General features: G+C 52.4%; 1 protein-coding gene across 1 annotated transcript in view; it reads right to left on the reverse strand.

Annotated features, from left to right (window-relative positions):
* Positions 1 to 22245, reverse strand: part of SFRP1 (secreted frizzled related protein 1) — a 42863-nt gene extending 20618 nt beyond the window's left edge. The window contains exons 1-2 of the mRNA XM_059384516.1: positions 21341 to 22245; positions 15944 to 16021 (exon numbers count right to left, since the gene is read on the reverse strand). Coding sequence (XP_059240499.1) covers positions 15944 to 16021; positions 21341 to 21884 — 622 coding nt within the window. The 5' untranslated portion in view covers positions 21885 to 22245. The remainder of the gene's footprint in view (positions 1 to 15943; positions 16022 to 21340) is intronic.
* Between the last annotated feature and the right edge of the window lie 2377 nt (positions 22246 to 24622).

Raw genomic sequence — 24622 nt, forward strand, 5'->3', positions numbered from 1 at the left:
CATCCCAGATGCTGAGAGCCCCATAGAAGGAAGAGGCAGCTTCTCAACGCTATCCTGGGTTGCTCATGCTAAGAAATCTGGAGGTCGAGGAAGGAGCGCGGAGAGTTTTCGGCTGGCCCGAACTCAATTCTGCTCCCCAACCGATTCCCCGGAGAGCCTCCGGAGAGGGGAATGGGGTGGATGATGAGCAAAAGGAAAGCACCGAGTCCTCGGCGAGGCTTGCCTGCTCTCTACTTTGAGTAATCATTCAAAACAAGGAAATCTGCCAGAAGACACATTAAGTCTGTAAGAAAAGAAGGCTCCAGGCAAAGAGCTGTCAGTCACAGAGAAAAATCAACACAATCTATTGATTCTCCTTTCCCAGCGAAGGGGCAGCTTCATGTTCAACCTTCTCGCCGCCCTCCCCCATCACACACAGTTACACAACTGTGAAGGCAGGAAAGGATTTTTTCAAAAGTCACCAGGAAAACTGATACCAGGGAGTGGGGGTGGACCAGATGGCTCTGCCTGTATGAAGGAAAGGGCAGGAGAGGGAGGCCCAGGCTGGGGCCCGCACTTCGTTCCAACTCCGTTTGGGCCTCCCTTCTGGCAACTGGAGGGGCCTTCTCTCCCTAGGAGTCACAGCCACCCTAGTGCTCCAAGCCAGCCGGGCCTCCCTGCAGACACGCAAGCCAGAATGACCTCAAGATTGAGTTGGCACACCGAGAAGTCGTCCCTTTCCTTGCTGAAAAGAGGGGAAGGATCTGCCCTGAATAGAAAACATCTCCAAAGTGGCATTCCACGTGGCTGGGTGATCTCATGACCTGGGGCCCCAGTTTATTCCTCCCCCTTCCTCGGGAAAATCATCTGACAGACTCACGAGGAAGGAAGTTCACCCACCATGGCAGAGAGGCCATTCAGCCTTTGAATGGCTCCTGGGGTTGAGACCCCATTACCTTGTTGATCAAGATTTTACTGCCTCAATAAGCCAGCTTCTACAAGAGCTAGGCAGAATGTGTCTTCCCTTCGCTGGACCAGACCAACTCAGTCAGATCTCTCATCTACTGTCCTCCTGACACTTGTGGTCCTACGAGGCAGACATCTTTAAACACACAGAATCATCCAAAGAGAAGAGACTATGGACCAAGAACTGCCACGCCCCTTGTAGAGTGGGAACATCCAACCGGACCCTGCTGCAGAGGAACAGCACAGAGAGCACCAATGAAAGGCACTCTTGACTGAAGGATGGAGGTTCCCAGATGTGCCACATCTGCAGGGGCCGGCGTCCCCGCTTTGGGGACAAGACTGGCATGAAGTCTCAGGCCTAGATTTTCCACGAGTCCTCTCCTACCCACTGCCTTGGATTTCAGTCCTCGGTTAATATTTGCCCCCCGCCCCCCCCATGAGCCCAGGCATTATCAGGGGTCACATCAGCCTATATTTTAATAACCTCCAAAACTCTTTCTAAACTTTCCTGAGAAAAATATTCCCATTATTATCCTGGTTCAGATTTGATGTATCTGTAAACCACATTCACCCTTTACTTTTTTTCTTTTTTGAGGAAGGCCAAATGTGTGGTTTGTGTTATGAGCGCGTTAGGGAAAATACAGCAACACTGGGCGTGCTGACAGCCCCTACTTGAACAGAAAGTCTTTCATGGGGTTGCCAAGCTGAACTGTAAGATCGCACCTGTGACCAGCTGCCATGGGGTAGATAACCTGTTAGACATGAATTTGCACCTCCCATTTCTAGGACTTTTCAATACAATCTCGGGAGGTCTACACATCAGTTCTGACAAGGATGCACAATTATCCCTGAGTGGCAAGTGAGAAAATAAAAGAACTAAGCCGAAGTCTCATGGCTGGTCAGCTGTGGAGCTGGCATGGCAACTCCAGGCTGAGTTCTAGAAGGCATGCGCCCCCTGCTTCCAAGCTGCTTTCCTACCATGCTCTCCTTCTCCGTGCTGGCGAAGGGGAACCTGTGCCCTCCATTCCTGGGTTTCTGAGTAAGCACAGGGAGGAACGAGAGCCCTGGGAATGTGGTCAGGAGAAGGACCCCAACATGGGACCAGTCCAAGGAGAGGGGGGCTGAGGTCAGGATGCTCAGCAGCCACCCAGGCCCTCGGGAATGCTGACCCATGGGGCAACAATGTGTTGCCCTGTGCCGGACGCCTGCAACCCCAACTCAGTTCTTCAGTTCGGGCATCCAACACACTTTTCATCTCCTGCACACCCTTAGGCACAAGCTTCTCTTCCGCACACGTCGATGATAAAGGCCCAGTGCTCCCAGTGAACACACCTGCAGAGCAGGGAGCCGCCAATCAAGATATTCGATCAGGAAACCCAAGTCACAGAGGTTTTGAGGAAGAAAATGGTACAATTCCAGAGCTGGAAGAAGCGTTAGCGATCCCCGCAGGCAACCCCTTCAGTGTGCTTACCGAACTAGGCTCAGATATTTTAATGAACTGACCTGAGTCACAACGCTGTTGAGTGTCAGTACTGAAATGAGATCCTGGGAGCCAGAAATTGTGGTATTTTCTATCTCATCACTTATCATCTCCTAGCACAGAGTTCTTACTTTTGTTTTTTGACAGGTGGGTAAACGGAGTCTCAGAGACTTTAAGTGGTTTCCTCAGGCTGATGCAGTAGGTGGTAGAACCAGGCCTTGAACTCAGGTCTACACGACTCCTGAGGCTATGCGTGTGCTTTCCAATATACTCTGAAGATCCTTGAGATGACACGACGTCATTTATGATAATCCCTACTAACCACTCGAATCTGCTAAGGAACTAACTCCTGCCCAGAGAACCAGCGGTTCTAAATGGTCTTGTGGCAAACACTAAAACCTAAACACCAAGAGGCCTCGTCAGCATCTGAAGTGAGAAACAAAACACCAAGACTGTAGGCGTGTTCCCCAGACTTGCAAAGATGGCGCCGGGTTTGCACAAAGACCTGCTATGGAGAAAGCCTTTATAGATGTCCCTAAAGCCTTCCTGAGGTGGGGAAATCCATGTCGTGTTTTCAAAGGCCTCTCTCTGAGGTGCTGGCAGTGAGGGAGAGCCTCTGACCTCACCAGCGGAGGCGAAGTGCCTGAAGAGGCCAGAATGGCTGCAAGTGGCAGGCTGCTCTCCGCCGGGCAAGCCGCTGACAGGCACAGCCACGCCCGCCGGGCAGATACACTGCACACATGACAACACGCACATGGCCCTTTGTGCCCCACAGCTACACATGGGCATCCACGTTCATGCCTCCCACCTAGCCACACATGCACGGGCGTGAGCACACACGCGCCCACCTGTGGCCTCTCCCATTGCCCCTTGTTACCGCCCCAGCCCCTCTCACCTCCCTCGTCTAGAAAGCCCCCCACGCCGGCGCTGACCCAGCCCTTCGGCCAATACCGTGCACAGTGCAGGGATGACGGAGTTGGCTCCAGAAATACTGCGTTTGCTGGCTGCCCAGGCCACTAACAAGGTCTGGGGAGAATCATCAGGGCAGTTTATGACGGCTCCTAATGATGACTGCTCTTGGTAATGACCGGGTAAGAGACCCGCCTAGGAGCGGATTACAAGCCCTGGCTCCTGTTCCGCAAGCCCAGAACAAAGTTTTCCTGGGGGGGCCCTGACCGCAGCAGATGGCCGGCCCCTTCCCCGGCTGCCTGGGCTGCGGGCTGACCTCATCAGGCCAGGCATCAGGGGCTCCTTCAAGTGGGTGGCCCAGAGCTGGCCCAGGCCTGGCTGGCACTGCCCTGGGTCCTCTCCTAAGGGATGTGATTTGAGGGCTTCTCTCTTGTCCCTCCTCACTCTTCCCACAGACTTGCCTGTCCAAAATATTTTGCCTGAATTTCTGCCATTAGCATTGTATTACTTTGGGTTAATGAGTACCTCTCTGGGCTCCCTCCCTGCCCAAGGTCTTCTTTTAAGATGTGAGTAAAAGTAACATTCCAAAAGAGGCTCCCTATACCTCTTCAGGCCAACAAGACGAATGTTCTGTTCCTTGCCATGGCATTCAAGGCCCTTCGTGACCTGACTCTTGCCTAGTTTGTCAATCTCACTTCTAAATGTCTGCCGCCACACAATAGGCTGACTGTGAAGAGACTCACTGTTCCCCAATACGCAGATACTGTCGTACCTCCACGTCTAGACCTCTGCTGGGCCGTCCACACAGACCGTTCTTCCTACTCCCATCTTTTCAGCCTGAGAAACTCCTACCAATGCCTTGAGAATACCACACGGTGTATCCTCTCTGGAGCTTTCTCTGACCCCTCCCTGTGTTCCCACAGCCCTCTCTTCCTAGGTATTCCAGGAACCTGAGTGTAGGATGACGCGGTAGGATGTGTTTCCCACTCTGTGTCCCCTCAGAAAGTAAGCCATCTGAGGCCAGCAACCCCATCCCAATTAACCCACCCAGCCACTCTTCCATGCAATAACCAGGGCTGAGGCTGACGTAGGACGAGTCCTCAATTCGGGCATTTATTAAACCTCTACTCACATGCCATTAGCTCAAGGAGGCACTTCCACCTCAAACGCAGGAAATGCCATGTGGAACTGCGCACAAGGGCTGAGTTCCAGTCCTGGGAGCAGAACAGAAGCACCCTGGGGAAGCCCATGGCCAGCTGGAAGTTTTGGCCACCAGAGGGCCCCAGGAATGGGGCAGGGGGAGTTCAGCTACAGAGAGACCCCCACCTCCCCCTCCAAAACTCACCAGCGCCTACTCAGTCAGATAGAGGCACAACCCAGTAGGCTACTCTGACCACATTAGGAGGAGACTTTGTGCAAGACTTCTTACTTAGGATCCAGCATAAAAGGCCCTACAGGATCAAACTGGGCCTACTAAAATCGCCCCTTGTCTGTACTTATCTGCATGGGTATGAGCAAGCTTCTGGCCAACCAAGGTTTTCCTTCCTCGCCAAGTGCTTACCTCAGAGCTCAGAAGATCTGCGGGGAGGAAGAGATTGTCTCTTTGGCTTTGACTATGGAAGTCCCCTCTTCCCAGGCCCTGGGCAGAAATGATCCAAACACTTGTGTGTGTGCGACTGGAATCTCCTTGGGTGTGGATCCCAAAGTCCACAACTGTAGTACAAAGTATTAGCAAGGCCATGTGCTCAGTACAAGTACAACCACTGTCTGTTGAATTCAGTCTGTGCAAGAGCGCATTACTGCAGGGAGATTTGCAGAAGAAAACACGCACATGTATATGCATCATATACCTGTTTCTAAATTACTATGGATAACAATAAAGAAGCTATAACCTGAGAGGCTGGATGCTGACCCGCACGGGGCACCGGACAGGCATCTGAGCCCTTTTGCCTGTCTGCATCTCAGAATAAAGGCGGTAACTCTTCCTGGTTAGCCTTGCTCTCTCTGGGTGCAAGCGGCCACAGCTTAGGTCAGGGTTAGAGGCAGCCCTCGTCCAGGCCCCTCCCCTCCACGTCCCAGCACCTTCCCCTCAGCAGAGGGCAGTGCTTAAGGGCGGACGTCCTTTCCTCCGGCAGCCGTGCGAGGCCTGGGAGGTGTCCGGGGCCTGTGGCCACACTCACTGGGTAACCACTGTAACATACCTGCTCGTTCCAACTCCTCCGGGAGCAGGCCCAGCGCTGGGGACCTCTCCCTCCCAGGAGGGGACGCAGACAGCACAAAAGCTGACGCCTCCCATCACACCTCAGCTCGGGCTCTATGTCCCCGACTCTTGAGCCAGGCCCAAGCCCTAAGGCAGCTCTCAGTTGTGAGAGCTGACAAATGATATTCTCTACCCATATTTGTTTACCTGAATTGGGTTTTGTCATTTGAGAATTGCTATTTGTTTGGGGTCTTCCCTCCTTTCCCGGCCCTTATGTTTCCTGACACCAGAAATGCCCATCTTTACTTTCTCTATTCATCTTGAGTCTGAAGTGAGAATACGCCTGCCTCTGGTTAGCTTCCCCGAATCTCTCCAGCCCCAACAGAACACACTCCCTCCATAGGCCTGAGAGCATCTGAAGTCACCAGAGAACAGAGACAAAAAGCATGACCAAGGCCTGCCTCATCCACCAGATTCTTAAATTTGTTGAGGATGAGAAACGGGTCCTTGGCTCAAAGCGGAGATCAAAGGAAGCCTGGAAGGAGTGCAGGCAGGTCTCTGGGTCCAGGAGGTCTGCGTGGCCACTGCCCACAGGAACGGCTATGGGAGGCCGCTCACTTTCCGGGTGCCTGCTGTCTCTTCGGGTCCAAGTGCTAATTCCAGGCTCCCGTTTCTAACTCTGCTGCCACAGACACAGAGATAGGGCCTTCCTTCAGCTCTAACGCCACTTCCAGAAGCTGAATGGATCTGTTGTGGAAGACACACCAGCACGTGAACGCATTTTCAAAGGCTCACAAAGAGAACAGAAGACATCTGAGGTTCTCCCAGAAGGCCATGACCTGGAGAGCACGCTGATGAAGGAGCAGAGAGAACCAGAGAAAGCCGCTCTCTTAATCCTGTCCAAGTGATCGAGAACACAGTGTAGGAGAAGCTGGTTCCTCACTTTTCCCCACTGCCAAAGCTCCATTCTGACATCTCTTTACAACTCACAGACATCCTTTCAGAACTGGCCAACAATTTCCCTCAAGTCATACCCTGAAGAAATACTTGATTCTCCTAAGTATCTACACCCTGTGAGTAAGCGCCTGTTACCTGCACACCCAGCCCCCAAGAGCCCTCGGGACAGCCCGGCCCCACGCGCCTGCAGCCCCTCCCAGCCCGAAAGACCAGCACGAATCACTCTCAAGACTTAAACATGAGCACAGAGGCTCTCTCTGCTCTTGAGCCCGGACCTCCACCCCAAACACCCTCACCAAGGACACAAACGTCAACTCTTCTCCTGGGTCCTGGCTTCCTCTCCCCGACCCACTAAAGAAGTGGAGATGAGAGGGACCCAGGGTGTCATCTAAGTTACAGGAGGTCCCTAGGAACACCTTCAGCTCAGTCCTGCAATAGGGACCCCACCCAAGGCCAGGGTGATCTAGAAGCTCCAGACTCCTGGACCAGGGCTGTCCGAGAGCAAGCTGTTTCTAATTCAGTGGTCCTTCCCCAAAAAGCCACTCTACACGATGACCACCACATCTTCCTTTGAAAGACCTAGAAGGCTTTCTTTCATCTCTTTTCTTTTCTACCACCCTTCCTGTGTTCATTCAGTCCCTCTCTCAAACATGTCCTGGGCACTGACAGAGCCAGACCTGCCCTCTCTATTCCAGAAGGATCGCTTGCCAGCTAGCAAAGCCGATGGCCCCAGGGACACATCTGTACCACTCTTTGTGGCTACTGTTCAAGCTCAGCAAAATTCACCAGGTGATTCCAGCCCTTGGTCCTGCATCCGAGCCCCAGCATCCTGCCAGTTTGGTCCCACGGATGTCTATCTTCCAAGAAACCTAAGCTGGACCGCTTCGAGTTCACTTCCCTCCTCACACACCCCAGGCTGCTAGTGTGATGCTGACAGCAGCCATCCTGAGGTTCACCCCCCCCCCCATCCCGCGTACCAGAAGTCCCCGGTACCAGCCCCAAGTGGCACTTGAGCCCCGGGAGGCCCACCCAGCACAGGACACTCCTGCCCCCGAGGGCCCTGCCAGGTCTTGCTCGGGGCCAGCCACCACACCAGGCCCTCTGGGCCAAGGCGGAAGTGACAGTGCTAGTGACAGGGGAGGCCTCTTACACAGCAAAGCTATCCCTCAAATATTTATTGTATGTGTCTGGCTTTCACACGGAATCTGCAACCTGCCAGTTACCAGTGTTTACCTTGGTAGAAATTCACGGGAAATTTTAGTCCGAACAGGCCCAGAGTTTATTTTACTGCCAGATAAACAACTTTCTTTGATAAATCATCCGTGTGACAGTGTTCCTGAAAGACTAAACAAAGATTTCAAACGTAATCTATAGGCCTTTCAGAAGTCTTCCAAAGCTAAGGCCTCCTTAATTGGCTGCTCAAAGCAGGCTAGGGCAGGGCAAGGGCCTGACATTTCTTTGGCCATTTGTTCTCCTTTAAACACACACAAATTGGAGCTTCTGGTTCATTTCTGCAAAACTGGACGGAATTTACCAATATTTAAATGCTTGCTTGCTTCTCAAAAGCAGCCTGTTTTTTGGTTAAAGGGAGTACGTCTCACGAGTATCACAAGGCCGTGGTTGGAAAAGAAGCAAATGCGCTGGGGAACCAGCTTGGGAAAAAGAGGGGGAGGGCAGTAGAACCCACAGGGCTAAACAGAACCCAATAAATTAGGAGCAAACACGTATCAGGAATTAGATTTCTAAAAATCACACAAAAACAAACAAACAAACAAAAAGATCTTCAGGAGGCACATCCTGAAACTGCTTACATGGTCCGTCCATGCCTCAGGGGTGTTATCACACTAAAACCCAGGTCTGACTTTCAGAACACACGGGGTTGTTTTCTGTTTGGTTTGGTTTGGGTTGGATTTGTTTGGGTTTTGTTAACTATAGCACCTTGAAGCTGCAGAGAGCTTTTCAAGTTTTTCCAAGTGGGCTTTTAAAAAGCTTTCTTCAGTCTAATCCTCTGCTAACCAGAGAATTAACCAGAACATTCCATTCCATCGCCTAAAAATTTTTGCCAAACTGATTTCACTTGTGCCAAAATCTTCCTACCTAGGCTCATTTCCACGCTGAAACTATTTTTTCCAACGAGAAGAGATAATCGTGATTATGGACTGAGCTGCGGCCATATTCCAGGCACCCCACACGTTTGACTCAAAGTCAATTCTCCCTACCACGGCAGTAACACGGGAATCACCAGTCACATTTTGCAAGCGAGGAGACAAGCTGGGGGACGTTAAGAGACTCTCTATGGTTGCTCAGTTTATAGGGTTGGGATTGAATCCAAGTCTCCCTGGCCCAAAGCCCATGTCCTTTCTACTGTACTGCACTGCCTGCCTCTCCACAAAGAAAGAAACCAAAGATTGGTGAACCTTTTCCATGGGGTGGGAGCACCTATCAGTCCATTTACATCCCACAGGCTTTGAAAGCCATGAAGGAGCCCCCGTATCCCTTTCCCACCGACCTTCCGTTCCCACAGACCTCACCATTCCTGGCAGGAGGGGACCTTGAAAACATGAGGGTACATGAGGGAGGACAGGTATGAAATGGATCAGCAGCCCAGGGAAATGCTGGTGGGGACAGAAACCTTCACAGACACCAGGAAGAGCAGCCTTGGACGATCACATGACTAACTCTTTATCAGAGTCTTATTTTTCTCAGTCCCTGAGATGAGCCTTGGACTGGCTGACCTTTGAGGTTCCATCCAGCTTGGCGTGTCTTTAGAATGACAAAGGGATACAAATGAGCGGCGCGGCCCCCAAAGACATGGGCCACTTGTGCGGGCTGTGAACAGCACCCCCTTTCCCAAACCATTCCTTCCTGCCTCCTTTCTCTACCCACATCCAGAAAAGCTTCAGACAACAGAGGAGAAGCTGAGGGTCGGTCCCTGTCACTCCCCTTCTCCATGACCGTCTGTCTATCCATGCATCAAAGGATAAGGGTGACGTTTTGCTAAGTGAAATAAGCCAGACGCAAAAGGACAAATATTGCCGGATGCCACTTACGTGAAATACCCAGAACTGTCAAATTCATAGAGACAGAAATGAGATGGCGGTTTCCGAGGGCTGGGAGGGGGGCGATGGAGAGTTAGTGTTTGATGGTCACAGAGCTTCAGTTTGGGAGGACGAAATCTATCCAAAGATGGCTGGCAGGCAAGGCTGTGTGACAATGTGCGTGTACTTAATGCCACCGAACCATACACCTGACAGAGATGGCAAATATCATGTTATATGTACATATCTTACCACAATAACTTTATCAGAAAAAGAAAAGAAAAAAGATAAGGGGGCTTAAGAAATGGGGCTGGGCCGCTCCTAATCAGAGAAGCACCAGCTGGAGAGGACCTCACAGGACACCCACCCACACCGTTGGGCCACTGACTGTCCCAAGGAGTAACCGAGTCAGACCTGGACTTGGCCACAAGGAGGGGAGGACATGCATCAGCCAATCCTGAGCCGATCTTGCCTATAGTGAAATCTTTGTCTCAGGACAAAGAAAAGCAATCCCTTCGGCATGACGCAAGGAGGGCACAGGGTTGCAAACAGAATCAGATTTGGAAAAGATTTCAGTAAATATGGTGAGAGTAGAGGACAGAGCACTCCCGAGATGCACCTCTCGCTGCTCTGCGGAGAGCCACGAGGGAGGTCCCACCTGCCCCAGACAGGTGGCCGGATACTGCTGTCCCTGGAAGCATCGCCGCAGTGAATGTTTAGTGAGTCCGGCCTGGGTTCCCAACACACCGTCGCCTCTGCTCCTCACCAAAACCTATACCCGGGCCTATGAAATGGAGGGAAACGGAGACCTGGAGTGGGGGAGGGATATGCCCAGTGTTGCAAGGCACGCGCATAGCAGCAGCGGAAGGACTGAACTCAGTTCCGGGAAACGCCGTGCCCCATCCACGGTTCCTCACTGTCCCATACTTCAGTATACTATCCCAGGCCCCACTACGCTAACACAGTGATTCTCACCGAAATTTGCTTTACCCAAGTATTTTCGTGCCCAACAGAGCCAAGAGAGAATCAGGCATGGAGACAGCACAGCGCTCACCAGAAGGGAGAATGTGGCTCTTCCCCACCTTTGCCCTGACGTTCCTTAGCCTCGCTTCAGAGTGCAAAGTGGTCTCCATGTGACCTCAGCCTGAACTGCCCAGGGCCTGATTCTCTGGACAGGACCCCAGGTTTGGGTTCTACACAGACAATCTCCAATCCAAAACCACAGGTGAGCAGGGAACGGACATCACCAGCAACCCAGTCAACCGAAGGCTTCAAGGCCCCTTGGTTCAGCCACAGCCCATGTGCTGGACAGCACACCCCTGGGCATGGACGGGAAAGCTACTTAGAGCAGGATCCAGGCTGTGACCTGTGGGCTATGCTTTCCAGGGACTGAAAGCACCGACCCCACGTTTTCCCTCACACGAAGTGCCTTAATGATCCCTTCCAAGTATTTACAGATCTGTGGATGGGAGACTACTTCAGAAGCCTTCAGCCTGCCGACTCCACCCCAAGAGCTGTGTGTCTTCTGCCTTACTTAACTGCACTTTCACTGAACTCAGTTTCTAGACGTGAATGTTTCTGTTTAGTTTTTAATAACCATGCATATACACTCCATCACCCAAAACAGGGCAGGAAGTTTTCCTTGAAATTAATAAATGTATTGTCCACAGCCACTTGGGTGGATGCCTTCTCCTTTTATGAAAGAAAGAAAGAAAGAAAGAAGAAAAAGGAAGAAAGGAAGTCTAATTTCCATCCCCCGCCATTCCGCTAATTCAAATACTCATCCGGCAAACTTTTATTTCATGCCTACCGTGAGGAAGAGACTGTTCCTAGGGCTGTTGAAGTACAAACAGGACTTGTTTTGTTCATTCTAAGACATGGATTATCTTCACATATTACCATGAGGCATGCTTCCTTGTCACTGGTCCAAAAGGAACAGCGCGTCTCATAATGAATGGGCAACTCACATTAGGTAAAATAGGGTGCCAGATGCAGACCCCGCTCTCCAGCGGCTTATAGATGTTACAGTTACTGTGCTGGTAGCCAGTTTCCCTCACCTCAGTGGGAGGAAACCCTGGGTTTAGCTTGAAAAGGCTTTTTTGCAAGAGATTGAACTGCCCTTCGGAGTAAACCGCTGTGCTTCCAAACAGCAGCACAGCCAACACACCTTGAAAGAAGAGTGAGGCAGAGCAAGAACATATTAGTGAGGGTTCAGGAACCTCTGAAAAGATTTCTTCTAGGAAACATTCCCAAAGCCTAAAGGTGAGAGCCGGTTTCTTTCCTTTCCTATTTGACTCCTTTTGCCCTTACAAAGTATGGTTTTACTCTTTATGAGGAAACATAAATGGGGAAAAAAAAGAAGTCCTTCCAGAAGGCAAGGAAAATTTCTGGGGGCAATGAAATCCTTTTTTCCACAGCAAGAAAATACTGGGGTAAAGGAGTTTCCACCCGAACTCTCAGGCTCAAGAAAACTGGAGAAGCCTGCACGAGAGCAAGTCCTGAACTACCGTAGCAGAAGGCGATCATCGAGCACGCTTCTAGCAGAAAAGCTTAAAGGTCTTTACAGATAGTGGAGAAGTTAGAGACACCGGCGGGAGGCAGGGTCCTAACCTCCCAGCAATTATAAATGAGCTCTTCACACTCGTGGGATAAGCTAATGCGAAGGAAAGATGCCTAAGGGCACCGAGTTGCTAACAGCAGAATTACTAGTGAGGCAGCCTGTTTAAGAGAAAGGAGGCGGCACCCTGTTGTCACAGAGCAGGGAAAGCCCAGAGCACAAAACGCAGAGCAGCGTGTCCCAACTTCAGTACAACAGGCAAGCTGCTGGCCACCATGCCAAATTCAGAGACTTTGCACCATCTAACTTTTGGCTTTCCCACATCTGGTGCTTGATCCAGCCTGATCCAGCTGCATTCCTGAGTATCAGCTCACAGGTGTTTCTACTGATGCTTTTCCCTGTTGGGGAAAAACAGTGCGCTCGGAACTTGGGGTGGGGGGGTGCGCGGGGGTGTACGGTGCAGAGGTGGAGAGACTAGTGGCCAGGCAGACCTGCCAGAGATTTAAAAACGCACCACCTGGGAAAGAGTGTTGGGCCCTGCACACCCCGCTCTACGGAGGCTGGGGGGTTCCGAGGATGCATTGGCAGGAAGGCGAGTGTTTGTGCTGACCCAGAAGGAATGCAGCCCCTTATTCCTCAAGCTCACAGAAAGCCTTCCAACTACCTGATGTCTTCCCACCAGGGATGTCAGGGCCACTTAAGGCAAAGTTTGATCCCTAGAGCAGGGAGGAAAACCTTCTTTTTCTTCTCTGTTGTGTGTCAGCTTGCCCTGCTGAATTTCTTTGTTTCCTAACTGAATCCCATCAGCGTGGCTGACTGCCTCGCTTGCTTGAAATGAACTGAGCTAAGAAACAAGTTTCTCAACAAGGCTGCATTCTCCAGGATGCTGAGAAGGGCAAAGTTAAGCTCAGCCCCTGCAGAGTGGAGGAAAATAAAATCCTATTTATTGCCTTACAAGAACATCAGAAACAAAAAACCAAAAAGTCTCGCCTGCATCCAGTTCAAAGAAGCCTGGCATACGCCATAGCCGTGCTAAGGGGATAAATGCCTCATGGCAGAGCCCAGTGGATGTTCATCGTCTCTTAAATGAGGAAGGCAGCATGCCAGAGAATGGAAGAACTCCAGGTGGGAACGTCAGATTCCTTATTTATGAAGTAAGTGGACTTGATATGATGACCTGTACAGTCCAGGAGGACCTCAGACCTTCTCTGAAGCCGAGAAGAAAACCATCTCGGGGCAAACGGAACACAGTCTCAAACAACCCATCAGTCAGATCCGCCAAGACCTGACGAGCTATTAAAATAAGATCTACCCCTCCCTCCTATAAGCAGTAAGCAGGTGGCTTGCTGACTTAGTAGGCAGCTACTACAGTGGGCAAGGACATCCATCCCAGGGAGCTGCCTGAGCACCCTCTAGACCCCTGCCCTACGCCATGGGGTCAACTTTCCACGTTCAAATTCCTCCCCAAAGCCTGCCTCTTCGCCCCAATTCCGGAGAATGTCTCTCATGGACCTCGTTGACACAAAACCCTCAGTGACCAGAATTGTAGGAAGTGGTAGCGGAGGAAGGAGACCTGACGACAAGTTCAGGTTGGTGAGTTCCAAAGACCCAAGCATAAAGACACTGATTCTCTTCCCACAACTCCTTAACGTTAACTTGGACTTGAGTTCCCACGGCCCCTTCCTCGGCTGGTGAGTTCTCAAATGACGCCATGACTCTGCAGGAAATCACCGATTCGTGTTTGGTCAATGGTTAAGAAAAAAAAACTTTTAATTAAATTGTAATTTGCTCTAGGTAAGTATTTTTGAGTATGGTGTCTAGCACAGCCCCTTTGCCCTCCAGAAATGTCGAATGAATGGATACATGAATCAATGAACGACCACATACATTGGATTTCAGTTCCTGACTAGGAAGGCATGGCAGATCAATCACCTCCTCCACACTGTGAGTTCCCAAGCTTTCCATCACTCTTCCCTCAGAAGTTGAGCCTGACGGAAGTCACAGGAACATAAAGCATCAGCTAATATATTACCTTTCAGAGCTTGCTTTAATATGGTTTCTTGGATTTACGCAAATATCAGTGGGCCAACTTCTAAAAGTGAGTGTGCTTCTTTACAATATCTGAAGAGGATCCGGGAAATCAAAACATGGCCCTTTGGTTATCCCTCGAAAGGACTCTTTGGGCTCTCGGCCATATCTCAACAGATTCCTTCTGCCCCAGCCACACTGCATAAGGCTTCTTGTCAGGATTTCTGAGAGATTTTCTTTTCTCTGTCCCAAATGCACCTTTGGGAAGGAGTCTCAACCCCATTTGAGGAAGAAAAGGTTTGTTGCTAACACAGTATGGGGCTATGCACCCACAGACGCTCCAGTGGGCGGTCTGCCGGCTCAGCTGGGCTCTCGGCACCCCTCGAGGAAGCAAGGGCAAAAGTACTCCCGGACGATGGAAGGGCCACAGAGTCCGCACACGTGACCTCCGATGCGTTCTACCATTTCCCTTCCGGTTCATTTAAAACGGCAACCAGAAAAAAAGGAGGTGCCTCAAAGACAGGCCGGAAACTGCCCCCTAGACCAATCTTCCTAGAGGTCCCACAGGCCCCCGCCAAGGGCAGTGGAGGCCGAGATGTCTCGTGCACAAACGAAGCGCACAAGGCATATCCGTCCTCAAGACGCTGTCGTTGGCAAAGGGGCTGAGCTCTCCCACATCCGTCCTCAGTCACGAAGACAATCCTGAGAATATGCATGTCACGGTACAATTTCCTTCGACTTGCATGTACAGGTCACATGCATGGGAATTGGGCACAACCCTTGGCGAGTGCAGGAAGGCCTTTCTGTATGCTTTATTATGTTTGGTTAGTGAAAACGTGGAATAGGTCACCCTGAATGGCCAAGGACCCATGTTACCTACCGTTCTGCTCTTCCTGGTAAGAATTCTGCAAGAACGCCGATCTCAGAGACACGCGGCAGGCATCTCGAGAAGGGCACTGCTCAGTGTCAGGCTGAACCTTCCTTCAGCAAAGCGGGCCTTGTCCACAGGCAGAGCCAATTCTCGGCATCCGCATGAATTAGAAGGAGGCGGCCTTCCAAACGGAGGTGGTCGACATTTACCGTTCCCAGGCTAAGGGTGTCTGGAGCTGTTCAGGCCTTCTATGAGGCTGCCTACAGAGGGCCATCCCTGAAAAGCCCCTGAGATCTGCTCCCCAGACCACATCCAGCACTTCTCCTGGGGCTGTAAAGGCTGATCTGGCATTAACCCGGAGTGGTTTGGGAAGAAGCGAGAGAATTCTGGAGGGAGATCACTTTTCTGTGTCAGGAAGGACCTGATGGGGACCCCTCTGAACACCCCAGCGGCTGGACTCCCCTCCCCAGGGGCTGGGGGGTGCAGGTGGGCAGGAACCTGTGCCACATTTCAGAGCCTGGGCAGAGAGGTGCTGACACCTAGGGGCAGATGGAGAAAGAGCTGGTGTGAAGAGAATGCCAACCAAGCCGCTGGTGGGATCTCCTGGGTCCAGCTCCTAGGAGCATCCAAGGAGGGGTGTCACTCCCTAACTCCTCCCCCTCTGTCCTCAAGTCTGCCACCCTCCACATCTAGAGAAGTTCCCCCAAAAACCTGTCCAGGAATCCCTCAAACAGAAGGGCAGAAGCCAAGTTTAACGTTAATGAAAACAAGCCCGTTCTACACCCTCTCCAGATTTCCATGGCCCTGAGAAAAGCAACCATTTGGGGCAGAATGAAGGGAGAGAATAAAAAGCTCCAAAAAGAGGCACCCACAGGCTCTCTGCTCCCCAGGGACACAGACCAGAAGGAAGCAGGGACCAGGCCAAACCTCCCAGGGGAGGCTGGAGAAGTCTTCTTACCAAACTCGCTCGCACAGAGATGTTCGATGATGGCTTCAGACTTCAGCTCGTTGTCACATGGAGGACACACGGTTGTGCCTAGGAAGGGAAAGGAGGAGAAAGAGGAGCCATGAGTGACAGAGATTGCGATCTGGAAGGAGCCAGCCCTGGGGAAGAGGTCAGCCCTAGGACCAGGCTGAAAGTAATTAAAGGTCCTCTGGAATTTCTGAAGAGCAACTGGACAATCAGAGTCCTGGGGCCCTGGACCCAACACCAGACGGACACAGCCTCTTTCTTTCTTTCTTTCTATCTTCCTTCCTTCCTTCCAAGGAAGGAAGACAGTCACACAGACCTTCCAAAAACAGTCACCTTCCATACCCTTCCTTCCAAATTTACTCATTTGACAGAGAGAGAGAGAGAGCACAAGCAGGGGGAGCACCAGAGGAGAAGCAGGCTCCCCACAGAGCAAGAAGCCTGATGCGGGGCTCGATCCCAGGACCTCAAGATCATGGCCTGAGCCAAAGGCAGATGCTTAACAGACTGAACTACCCAGACGCCCCCAGACACCATTTCTTGAAAATCTGGGGGCTTGAACTGTGGAATTCAGCACAACCATTTAAACCGACCTTATTGGGGCGGCGTGTGAACTGTGGCTGGACGGGGAGTGCTCACCTATTCCAGCTGTTTGCTTCTGGTTCTTTCCCCGCTCGTCCTTAAATATCCCTCTCTGATCCCTGCCCCCTTCCCATTCCCAAACTCCCAAAGGGACAGCAGATCAATCTGACCTGCTTCCTAGGAGCCAAGAAGGAAAGCTCCCGGCCCGAGTACCCCTCTCCAAAAGGGCTACTGCAGTGTGAGTTCCTGCCTGCACTGGGGTGGGAGGCAGGAGCAGCTGGGTGGGGCTGGAGCTGGGGGCAGCAACAGGCAAGAGCTGCCAAATGGGAGAGCCGGGAGGGAGGGGGGAGCAGGAGGACCCTCTGAAGGTGTTTTCACAACACTGTGAAGTGCTTTGAAGAGGAGGGGTTTGTGTGTGTGTGTGTGTGTGTGTGTGTGTGTGTGTGTGTGTCAGGCATGAGGGCCACTGCGGGGCACAGGGGAAGCATACTTCTGAGGCCAGGGACAGAGGCCTCCTCCAGGCCCAAATGCTGCTGGAGGGGGGATTCCCCCGGGGGGTCGAGTGCCTCTGTGGGAGGACAGTGGACTCCTCAGACCTTCCCCTCCATCATCCATGGGCCACTAGGAGTTTAATCCATGATCTAGGAAATCTAGCACATTCAAAGGTCACTCCACCCCTGGCAAAGCACAGGGGGCCAAGCCAGGGTGGCACTGAGAAGCAGAGGAAAGTCACCCCGAAGTACAACGGTAAAATCGAAGGCTCTTTGTCCTCCTCTTCCTCCTCCCCTGTCCTTTCCAGTGGCCTCCGTGGCAGAGTCTCCTGTCTGTGATGTCCCCCAGGGCTCATCACCGTCACCAAGGTGGTGATACTATGGAGGGAGCTGCACAGCCCTGCCAGGCCAGTGCTGCCCCCCCAGGACATACCCAGTCCTCAGCCGGTCACCCCCACTTTCAAGCAGGGTCCCCCTGGGGCCCAGCAGGGACTACACCCTTTCATCTTTCTTAGGATTTCTTTCCCACCTTGGCTCCATACCCAGGACCAGACACCATCTAATTCTCAGTGCGGCAAGAGCCACAGCCACACTCCAAGCAGAATTTGGAAATTTGCTTTTCAGCCAGAATTTGAAATTAGGTCCTGGAGGTAGTTTTTCTGACAAAGGGAAAAACTTACCCAGAATTTTGCATTATGGTTCTTGCTTCCCTGGGGAGAAAAACAGGGAAAGGAGGTCCTGAAGTATGGGAAGGACCGTGTTACCTATCCCAGGAGGGCGAACCGGGTTTGGGGGTTTTCCTTGTTTTCTTTCTTTCTTTCTTTCTTTCTTTCTTTCTAAGTAGAAGTCATCACACTGTAAGTTTCTATGAATATAATCTTGACTGAACAAGGAGCAGGGCCCCGGAAGTGAGACTATCAAACACTGTCCCGAGGGCACACTCCCATCATCCCCTCTGGACCCTCTGAGTTCCCTGACAGGCTCTGTAGCCAAACGGCGCATTATGCTCAGGCCCGCCAATGAACATTTGACCTTCAGCGCCTCTCAAGGTAGAAACAGCTCATGGGGTGAGCTAACCCCCATCTTGACTTTTCTTATGGCCGACTCTGGAGTAGCTTGATCCAGGGAAAGGAGGAATGTGTAAAGCAGTATTAATCTATGCCCCCGCTGGTGTGTCCTTGGGGCCCTGCAGGCCACCTCTGTAGGAGAAACCCACCATCCATCTGAGAGGTAGAACTCAACTGCTGTTTGAAGGGAGATTTGAAATAATGTTTAAAGCAAGGGAACCCAAAACTGAAGAATTTTGTGTTTCATTAATATTTTAGGGGGTGGAGAGGAGACAACAGTCCAACACTAGAGTCACGATTAAGTAATTTTTTTTTAAAAATCAGGACACGTGCACACAGCGCTCTCTCACTCTCACACACACACACACAGTAAACACACACAATTACACACAAACTTTCTCCCTCACACACACAGCAAGTCTTCCCTGGCCAGCTCCTCCACATCCTGAGACGAGACCTTCTAGAGGCTCCCGGGAGACAAGGGGAGCATCGTGGGCCCTGCAATCCATGACTAGAACAGCCGGGCTGCTCTAACACACAGCACATCTGAACAACAAAAAAATTAAACTAAAAATATAATCTCATTTCATACAACTTCAATTGGTGAAACCTGGCTGGAAGAGGAAACCACCATTTCCTGGCCTGGGAATGGGTAGATCTAACGTAAGCGCAAGATGTAGAAAGAACTTTCCTGGAACGTTGTTAAAGTTATGCTTTTCCTATGCCGCACAGAGACAGTTGCTGATGTAGCTGGGGTGTCAGACTTTTGGAGGGAAAAGTATCTTTTGACTTTTCTTTCATTATTAAGTCGATCTTTACTAACACAAGGCTCTTAAAGTGTGCCCAATACCCCCAAAACATGCCCAATTACATGAAGAGCATGCCGAGATATGCATTATGCCTTGAAAATTTGGCTTTAATTTCAAAGACTAAAGAGAAGGGAGAATACAAGTAGTACCTGTGTATTTATTCTCGTCCCAAAGTACCAGCTCCCATTCTGGAACCCCAAGCCATAAGCTCATGAGGACTGGTAGTTTGGTTTGTCTCAACCTGCCCCTCCAGACAGACACACACACACACACACACAGCCCTCCCACCTCCCAGCTCAGCTGACAATGGCCATGTGGCCTCAGAGGAAGTCATTCGGGGCTCCTGTCGGGCTCCCTCCCACCAAAGGGGAGGAATGGGTGCTCTCTGGGCAGAACCTCTCACCAAAACCAATGAGGGGAGAACCAGTCCCCAAGCCCCACACCTGATGGGTCCTCTCAGGGCTCCTCTCTATTCGGGAGCGGGCCTTGGGAGGGTGCTACCCAGGCATTCAGGGGCTGGAGGGGAGGCGTGGGGAGGATGGTACCAAGGCCCAGACTCAGGAGGGGGCAGTCAGGTGGAACAACAGCCCAGAAGTCAAAGGCAAGAGAGCAAATCTAGGATATCCCCCACTCCACTCCAGCCTTTCGGGGCAGCGGGGGTTGGGGTTGGTTGGGAGGATTCTTCCCGTTTTATCCGTAGGCACCTCAGCCAGTCCCCCATCTTCCCCATAAAAGGTGCCCCCCCCCAAGGTCTCCATGTGCAAGGACTGTTCCCGAAAGACAGCTGGGGGTGGAAGAGAGGCCTCTAGAGCAGAGTGGGCTCATCTCTGGGCAGGCGGTCGGCCAACCAGCGGCCAGCCAGTGAGTAAGGGGAGAAGGAAAATCCTGTGGGCTGTAGAGGATGGCCCCACACCAGCAGAACACGAGTGCTTTGTTTGCTCTAGGTAACCGCTTAGCTCTTGATCCAAAGGCCCGCAAGTCCCCCAGAGGTTAACCCTGTGCAGACACGCAAGAGGTGCCCAGTGCCCCGGCCCCCCGCAGCCAGGCTGCCACCTCTCCCACCGGCCAGGGGCCCAGGCCACCCAATGTCGGTCACTTAGGACCAATCTGCTCCCTCCCTAGAACACGCAGGAGCATTGGGGGCTTGCTTTCCCCATACGACCACCGTCACACTGGAAGACTAAACTCTTCAGAGGACATCTCCCTTTTAGGCATCACTTCAGGATGAACCAAGTCAGCCAACAGCCCAACCCCCATCCTAAACCCCTTCCTCCAACCCCTGGGGGACACTGGAGCCTGTGCTCAGGCCGCCTAGGTATGGTTCCCCATTCCGGACTATAGGACTATGGACACATCTTTCTTTCAGCCTCAACTCAGCATCGGAAGAATTTGCTCCTTTAAAAGTCAAGCCATTGCACTGGATTTTTTTTTTCTTGTTTGTTTTGATTTTTTGGTTTTGTTTTGTTTTGTTTTGTTTTGTTTTTGCCTCTCCAGGAGGGATTCTTTTTTCCCCTCCCCTCAAGAGCTGCCCTTTAAGTGGGAGGGGTTCTAAGAGGAAACGCAGGCCCCCTCCGTGGGGCTGTTCGGAAAGTCTCCAATTTGCGTGGCCCTACTCCCCAAGGAGAGATGAACAATGAGCTAATTGCATTTTTATCTTTCTAATTACCTGAGGATTTGTGTAAATGGGAGAAGCAGGGGGTATGCAAGAATGAGAGTACACGCTTTCCAGCCCCAGCTTCCCCAAGCAGTTACCTGAAAAGGGTGGAGAAACAGAAATCCTGTTTCTAAACTTTTTTTTTTTTTTTTCTTAAACTCGGCCAGTTCTGCAACCCTCCCGGAGCTACTTGGCTGAAGGACTGTCTAAAGAAAGCCCGGGGAAGGGGGGGGGGGGGGGGGCTTTTTTTTAACACTCATCCAATTTATGAAAATACACAAAGCTGCGCCTTAGCATTTTCTCAGCCTTTCTGGGCTTTCTACACTTTGGGTTTGGGTTTTTGTTTTTTTTTTTTCCCTCCTGGGGCATCCCGTCTCGGTGTTAAAAACTTCCACGGGGACTCGGTTCCCTTGCAGCGGGAGAAGGGCTCTCCTTCCGAACAGGCTTTGTCTCAGGTACGAAAAAGCGAGCTGGATCCCAGGAACAGCTGCTCCACGCACCGCATCGAGCTTGCGAGGGGCCCCGGCGCAGCCGCCGCTGCCGGGCAGGCCAGCCGTGCACCTGGGTCGGCAGAGGTGCCAAGCGACACCTCGGACAAACGAGAGGCTTTTTTAAAACTCGTTCCGCACAGCTTGCCAGCGACCTCCAGGGAGCGCGTGCGAACTCCCGGGAGGAGCGGTCGGGCGGGGGTCCGAGTGGCAGTGGCTTTCCCGCGGCGGGTCCCCGGGGCCCCAGCCCGCCCGGGTTGGGGAGCTCGCGCGCGTGGGAAGGGGCGGCCTGACCTTGGGGCTTGGAGGCTTCGGTGGCATTGGGCGGGGTCATGGCGATGCAGACGTCCCCCTCAGGGAACTTGTCACACTTGAGCATCTCGGGCCAGTAGAAGCCGAAGAACTGCATGACGGGCTCGCACGAGTCGCGCACGGCCTCGCAGAGCCAGCGGCACGGGTAGATGGGCCGGTCGAGGCACACGGGCGCGAAGAGCGAGCAGAGGAAGACCTGGGTGCCGATGTGGCAGTTCTTGTTGAGCAGGGGCACCCAGCTGCTGGCCTGCTGCTTCACCTCGGCCATGGTCTCGTGCTCCAGCAGGTTGGGCAGCACCATTTTCTTGTAGCCCACGTTGTGGCACAGCCGCAGGTCCACCGGGATGTCCACACACTGCGGCGGCTTGGTGTAGAAGCGCCCGCTCTGGTAGGAGCCGATGTCCGACTGGAAGCTCACGTAGTCGTACTCGCTGGCCGAGCCCGCGGCCAGGAGCCCGGCGGCCAGCGCCAGCAGCACGCCCGAGGCGGCCCAGCGGCGGCCCCCCGTGCCGCGCCCGCTGCCCATGTTGGCTCGGCGCACTCGCTCCCGCGACGTCGGGGCTGCCTCGGCCGCCTCCCCGCGCGCGTCCCGCCGCAAACTTCCAGCGATCTCCGGGGACAAAAGACGCCGTCCCCAGCGCTGCCCGGCTCGGCGGCCGCGCGCTCCTGCCCTGTCCTCGGCGGGTGGCGGCCCTCGGCCTGCGGCGGGAGCTTGCGCGGGGAGGGGAGCTTGCGCGGCGGCCCGAGTGCGGCCCCGGCTCCCGAGCGCGCGGCGGGCTGGCGGGCGGGCGGGCGGGCGCGCGGCACCTACTCCCGAGGCTGCAGGACTCGAGTGCCCGGTGCTCCTGTAGCAGCGCCCTCGGAGTCTCCCCGCGCAGCCAATCAGCTCCCGGCTGCGGCGAGCCGCACTCATTCCGCACGTCAGTCACCGGCGCGATTCACCAATCGCTTCGCTGGCAGGGGGGTTCGGTCGGCTAGAACTCAACCCCGGTCAACACCCCTTAAAAAACAAAACCAAAAATAAATAAATAAATAGCGGAAGAAGTGGGGAAAGGAGAGGAAAAGAAGAAGAGAAGGACAGGGAGAGAAAGAGGGGATGGATTTTAAAAAGAAAAAAAGTGTGCGGTGGATAAAGAGGGGAGTTAACGCTGGTCCACTTGAGTCGGCTGGAAGAGAAGCAAGAAACCTGAACAGTACTTACAAATCCACGCGATAATGAAGACCTTTTTTTAATGCTTTTTTAATGCTTTTTCCTAAAAAAGCAGCCCACCAGACAAGCAGCTCACCTCTTCGGTTTTGTCCTTCATAGCTACAATACAAAAGCAGACGGTTTGGGACAAAACCCAAACCGGGGCTCAGGAAGGCTGAACCCACCTAGGTCTGCTTTTAAATCGCCAGCCAGTCCGGCTCTCGGCTCCCGCAAAACCAAGGGGAAGGTGTAGATGGGGCCGCTCGCGGGGTTCAAAAGGCAGCACCTTTTCAGGTGGGACAACCAGACGGTGGCCCTCAGACAACATGGGGGCCGTGGGTCCTTGCTGCAACTCCGCTCCGTGCGGGAGGAAATATTACTCAGGAAGGTGTTAGCTTCAGGAGGACGAGAAAAGAAAGTTAAAGAAAAGAAAAAGAACTACTCGAGTCCCTGCCTGACAGCACGTCTGCGTTGCACACATAGACACATTGACATGTTTGTGGTGTAGAAAGCCAAAACATTAAAAACACATGTACACTTATCGGTGTGGCTTGTGTAAATAACAAGCCCATCGCTAGGGCACACATGCTCCATTCAGAGCTGGCTCAGGAACCTCAGGTCAAAACCAAGGGTCCCCATCAAAGCAGAAGGTGAAAAGTGTATTAGCAGAAACATAGCTAGACCCTCTCCCCTAGGAAACCCCTGCCCCCAAAGAAACAGAAGTCTCCCCACCCTCCGAACACCTGGAAATTTTTTGTATATTTTGAACATCACCCTGAGAGGAAGGGTCAAGGTCCAGAGAGCTGGGAGTATGACCATGACTGACCCCAGGGACAGGTGACAATGGCAAGCAGCCTGTGAAGTTGACTAGGTCTCCACCCTGCTTCTATCTTGAAGTGTGGGTGGAGGGGAGGCCAAGGATGCCGAAACCCCGCATCTGAGCCCGCATCTGAGCAGTGAGATACCAGCCCATGTGGCAAATGGGCCACAGAGCTCAGAGCTCAAGGCAGACACCATAGGAGGGCTGCCTCACTGGGCCAACTTGTTTGTAAAGCTCTGGGGAAGCTTGCTTTGGACTCTGCAGACCTAATTTCTTGATGGACAGATTCCAAGTAAAACTACCAGTTTGTGAAGAAGTGAGGCTCTTTTCTTAAAGCACTCGTGCCCATACAGAGATTATGATTCCACTGTCCACCCTGGAAGCATCTGCAATCGGTCGGCCACACTGTCATTTCTTGGCTCATGAAAGGTGCACCAGAATAAGAGGGGCAGAATGGAGGGAAAGAGATGAGAGCCACAGACCAAGACTTTGGATGGCCAAGGGTTAATCCCTAAACAATCGGTAATGCTCAGCCCCAGAAACTGGGGAAGACATTCCTCACAGAGAATAGACTGCAGGAGACCGGGCAACTGTGTGTCTCAATTCAAGGGGCATTTAGAGAAAAAATGCTGTTTGGTAGGGGGTCTTTCTCTTTCCTACAGCCAGGCCCTGGGTCCCCAGCCAAATGTGTCTGTTTACTCCCGCATTGGAAAGAGTTGTGTTTGTAGATAACATCCTCTCACCTCTGAAATCCAGGCTTAGCTGACCTCACACACATGTTTGCAGTCTCCCCAGATGGTGGAAAGACTTGGGGTCTGTCCACCATTAAAATTCTGAAAAGTAGCCCAGTCTCGGAGGGTCTCAAGCCAGGAGTAAACCTCACAGTCCCACTCATGAGAGGACCTAGCCCACACCCGGTTGTTCCTTGTGGACTTTGATCACCCCTAGCTCCTAATTCCCCATTCCATCTCACTGCTCAAGAGAGGGGCCTCCTGAGCCATACCAGCAATACAGTGTCTGGATGACAGACATGGAGTGTGGGATAACCAAGAACCCCAGAATCCTAAACCCGGTATACACCTGGTTCCTCCTAGGTCCCAGGGGGAAAGGAAGGATGACTCAGTCTCAACACCATTGATAGACCTGAACCCACACCTGAGATTCTGATGAATGACTGCCTGCTGCCAATCAGTTCATGTATTGTATACCAGCACTGGGCAGGATAGCCTGAAGACTGCATTTTAGAGGTGACTAC

Source organism: Mustela nigripes, chromosome 18 (genome assembly GCF_022355385.1).
Source record: "Mustela nigripes isolate SB6536 chromosome 18, MUSNIG.SB6536, whole genome shotgun sequence".
Taxonomy (NCBI): domain Eukaryota; kingdom Metazoa; phylum Chordata; class Mammalia; order Carnivora; family Mustelidae; genus Mustela; species Mustela nigripes.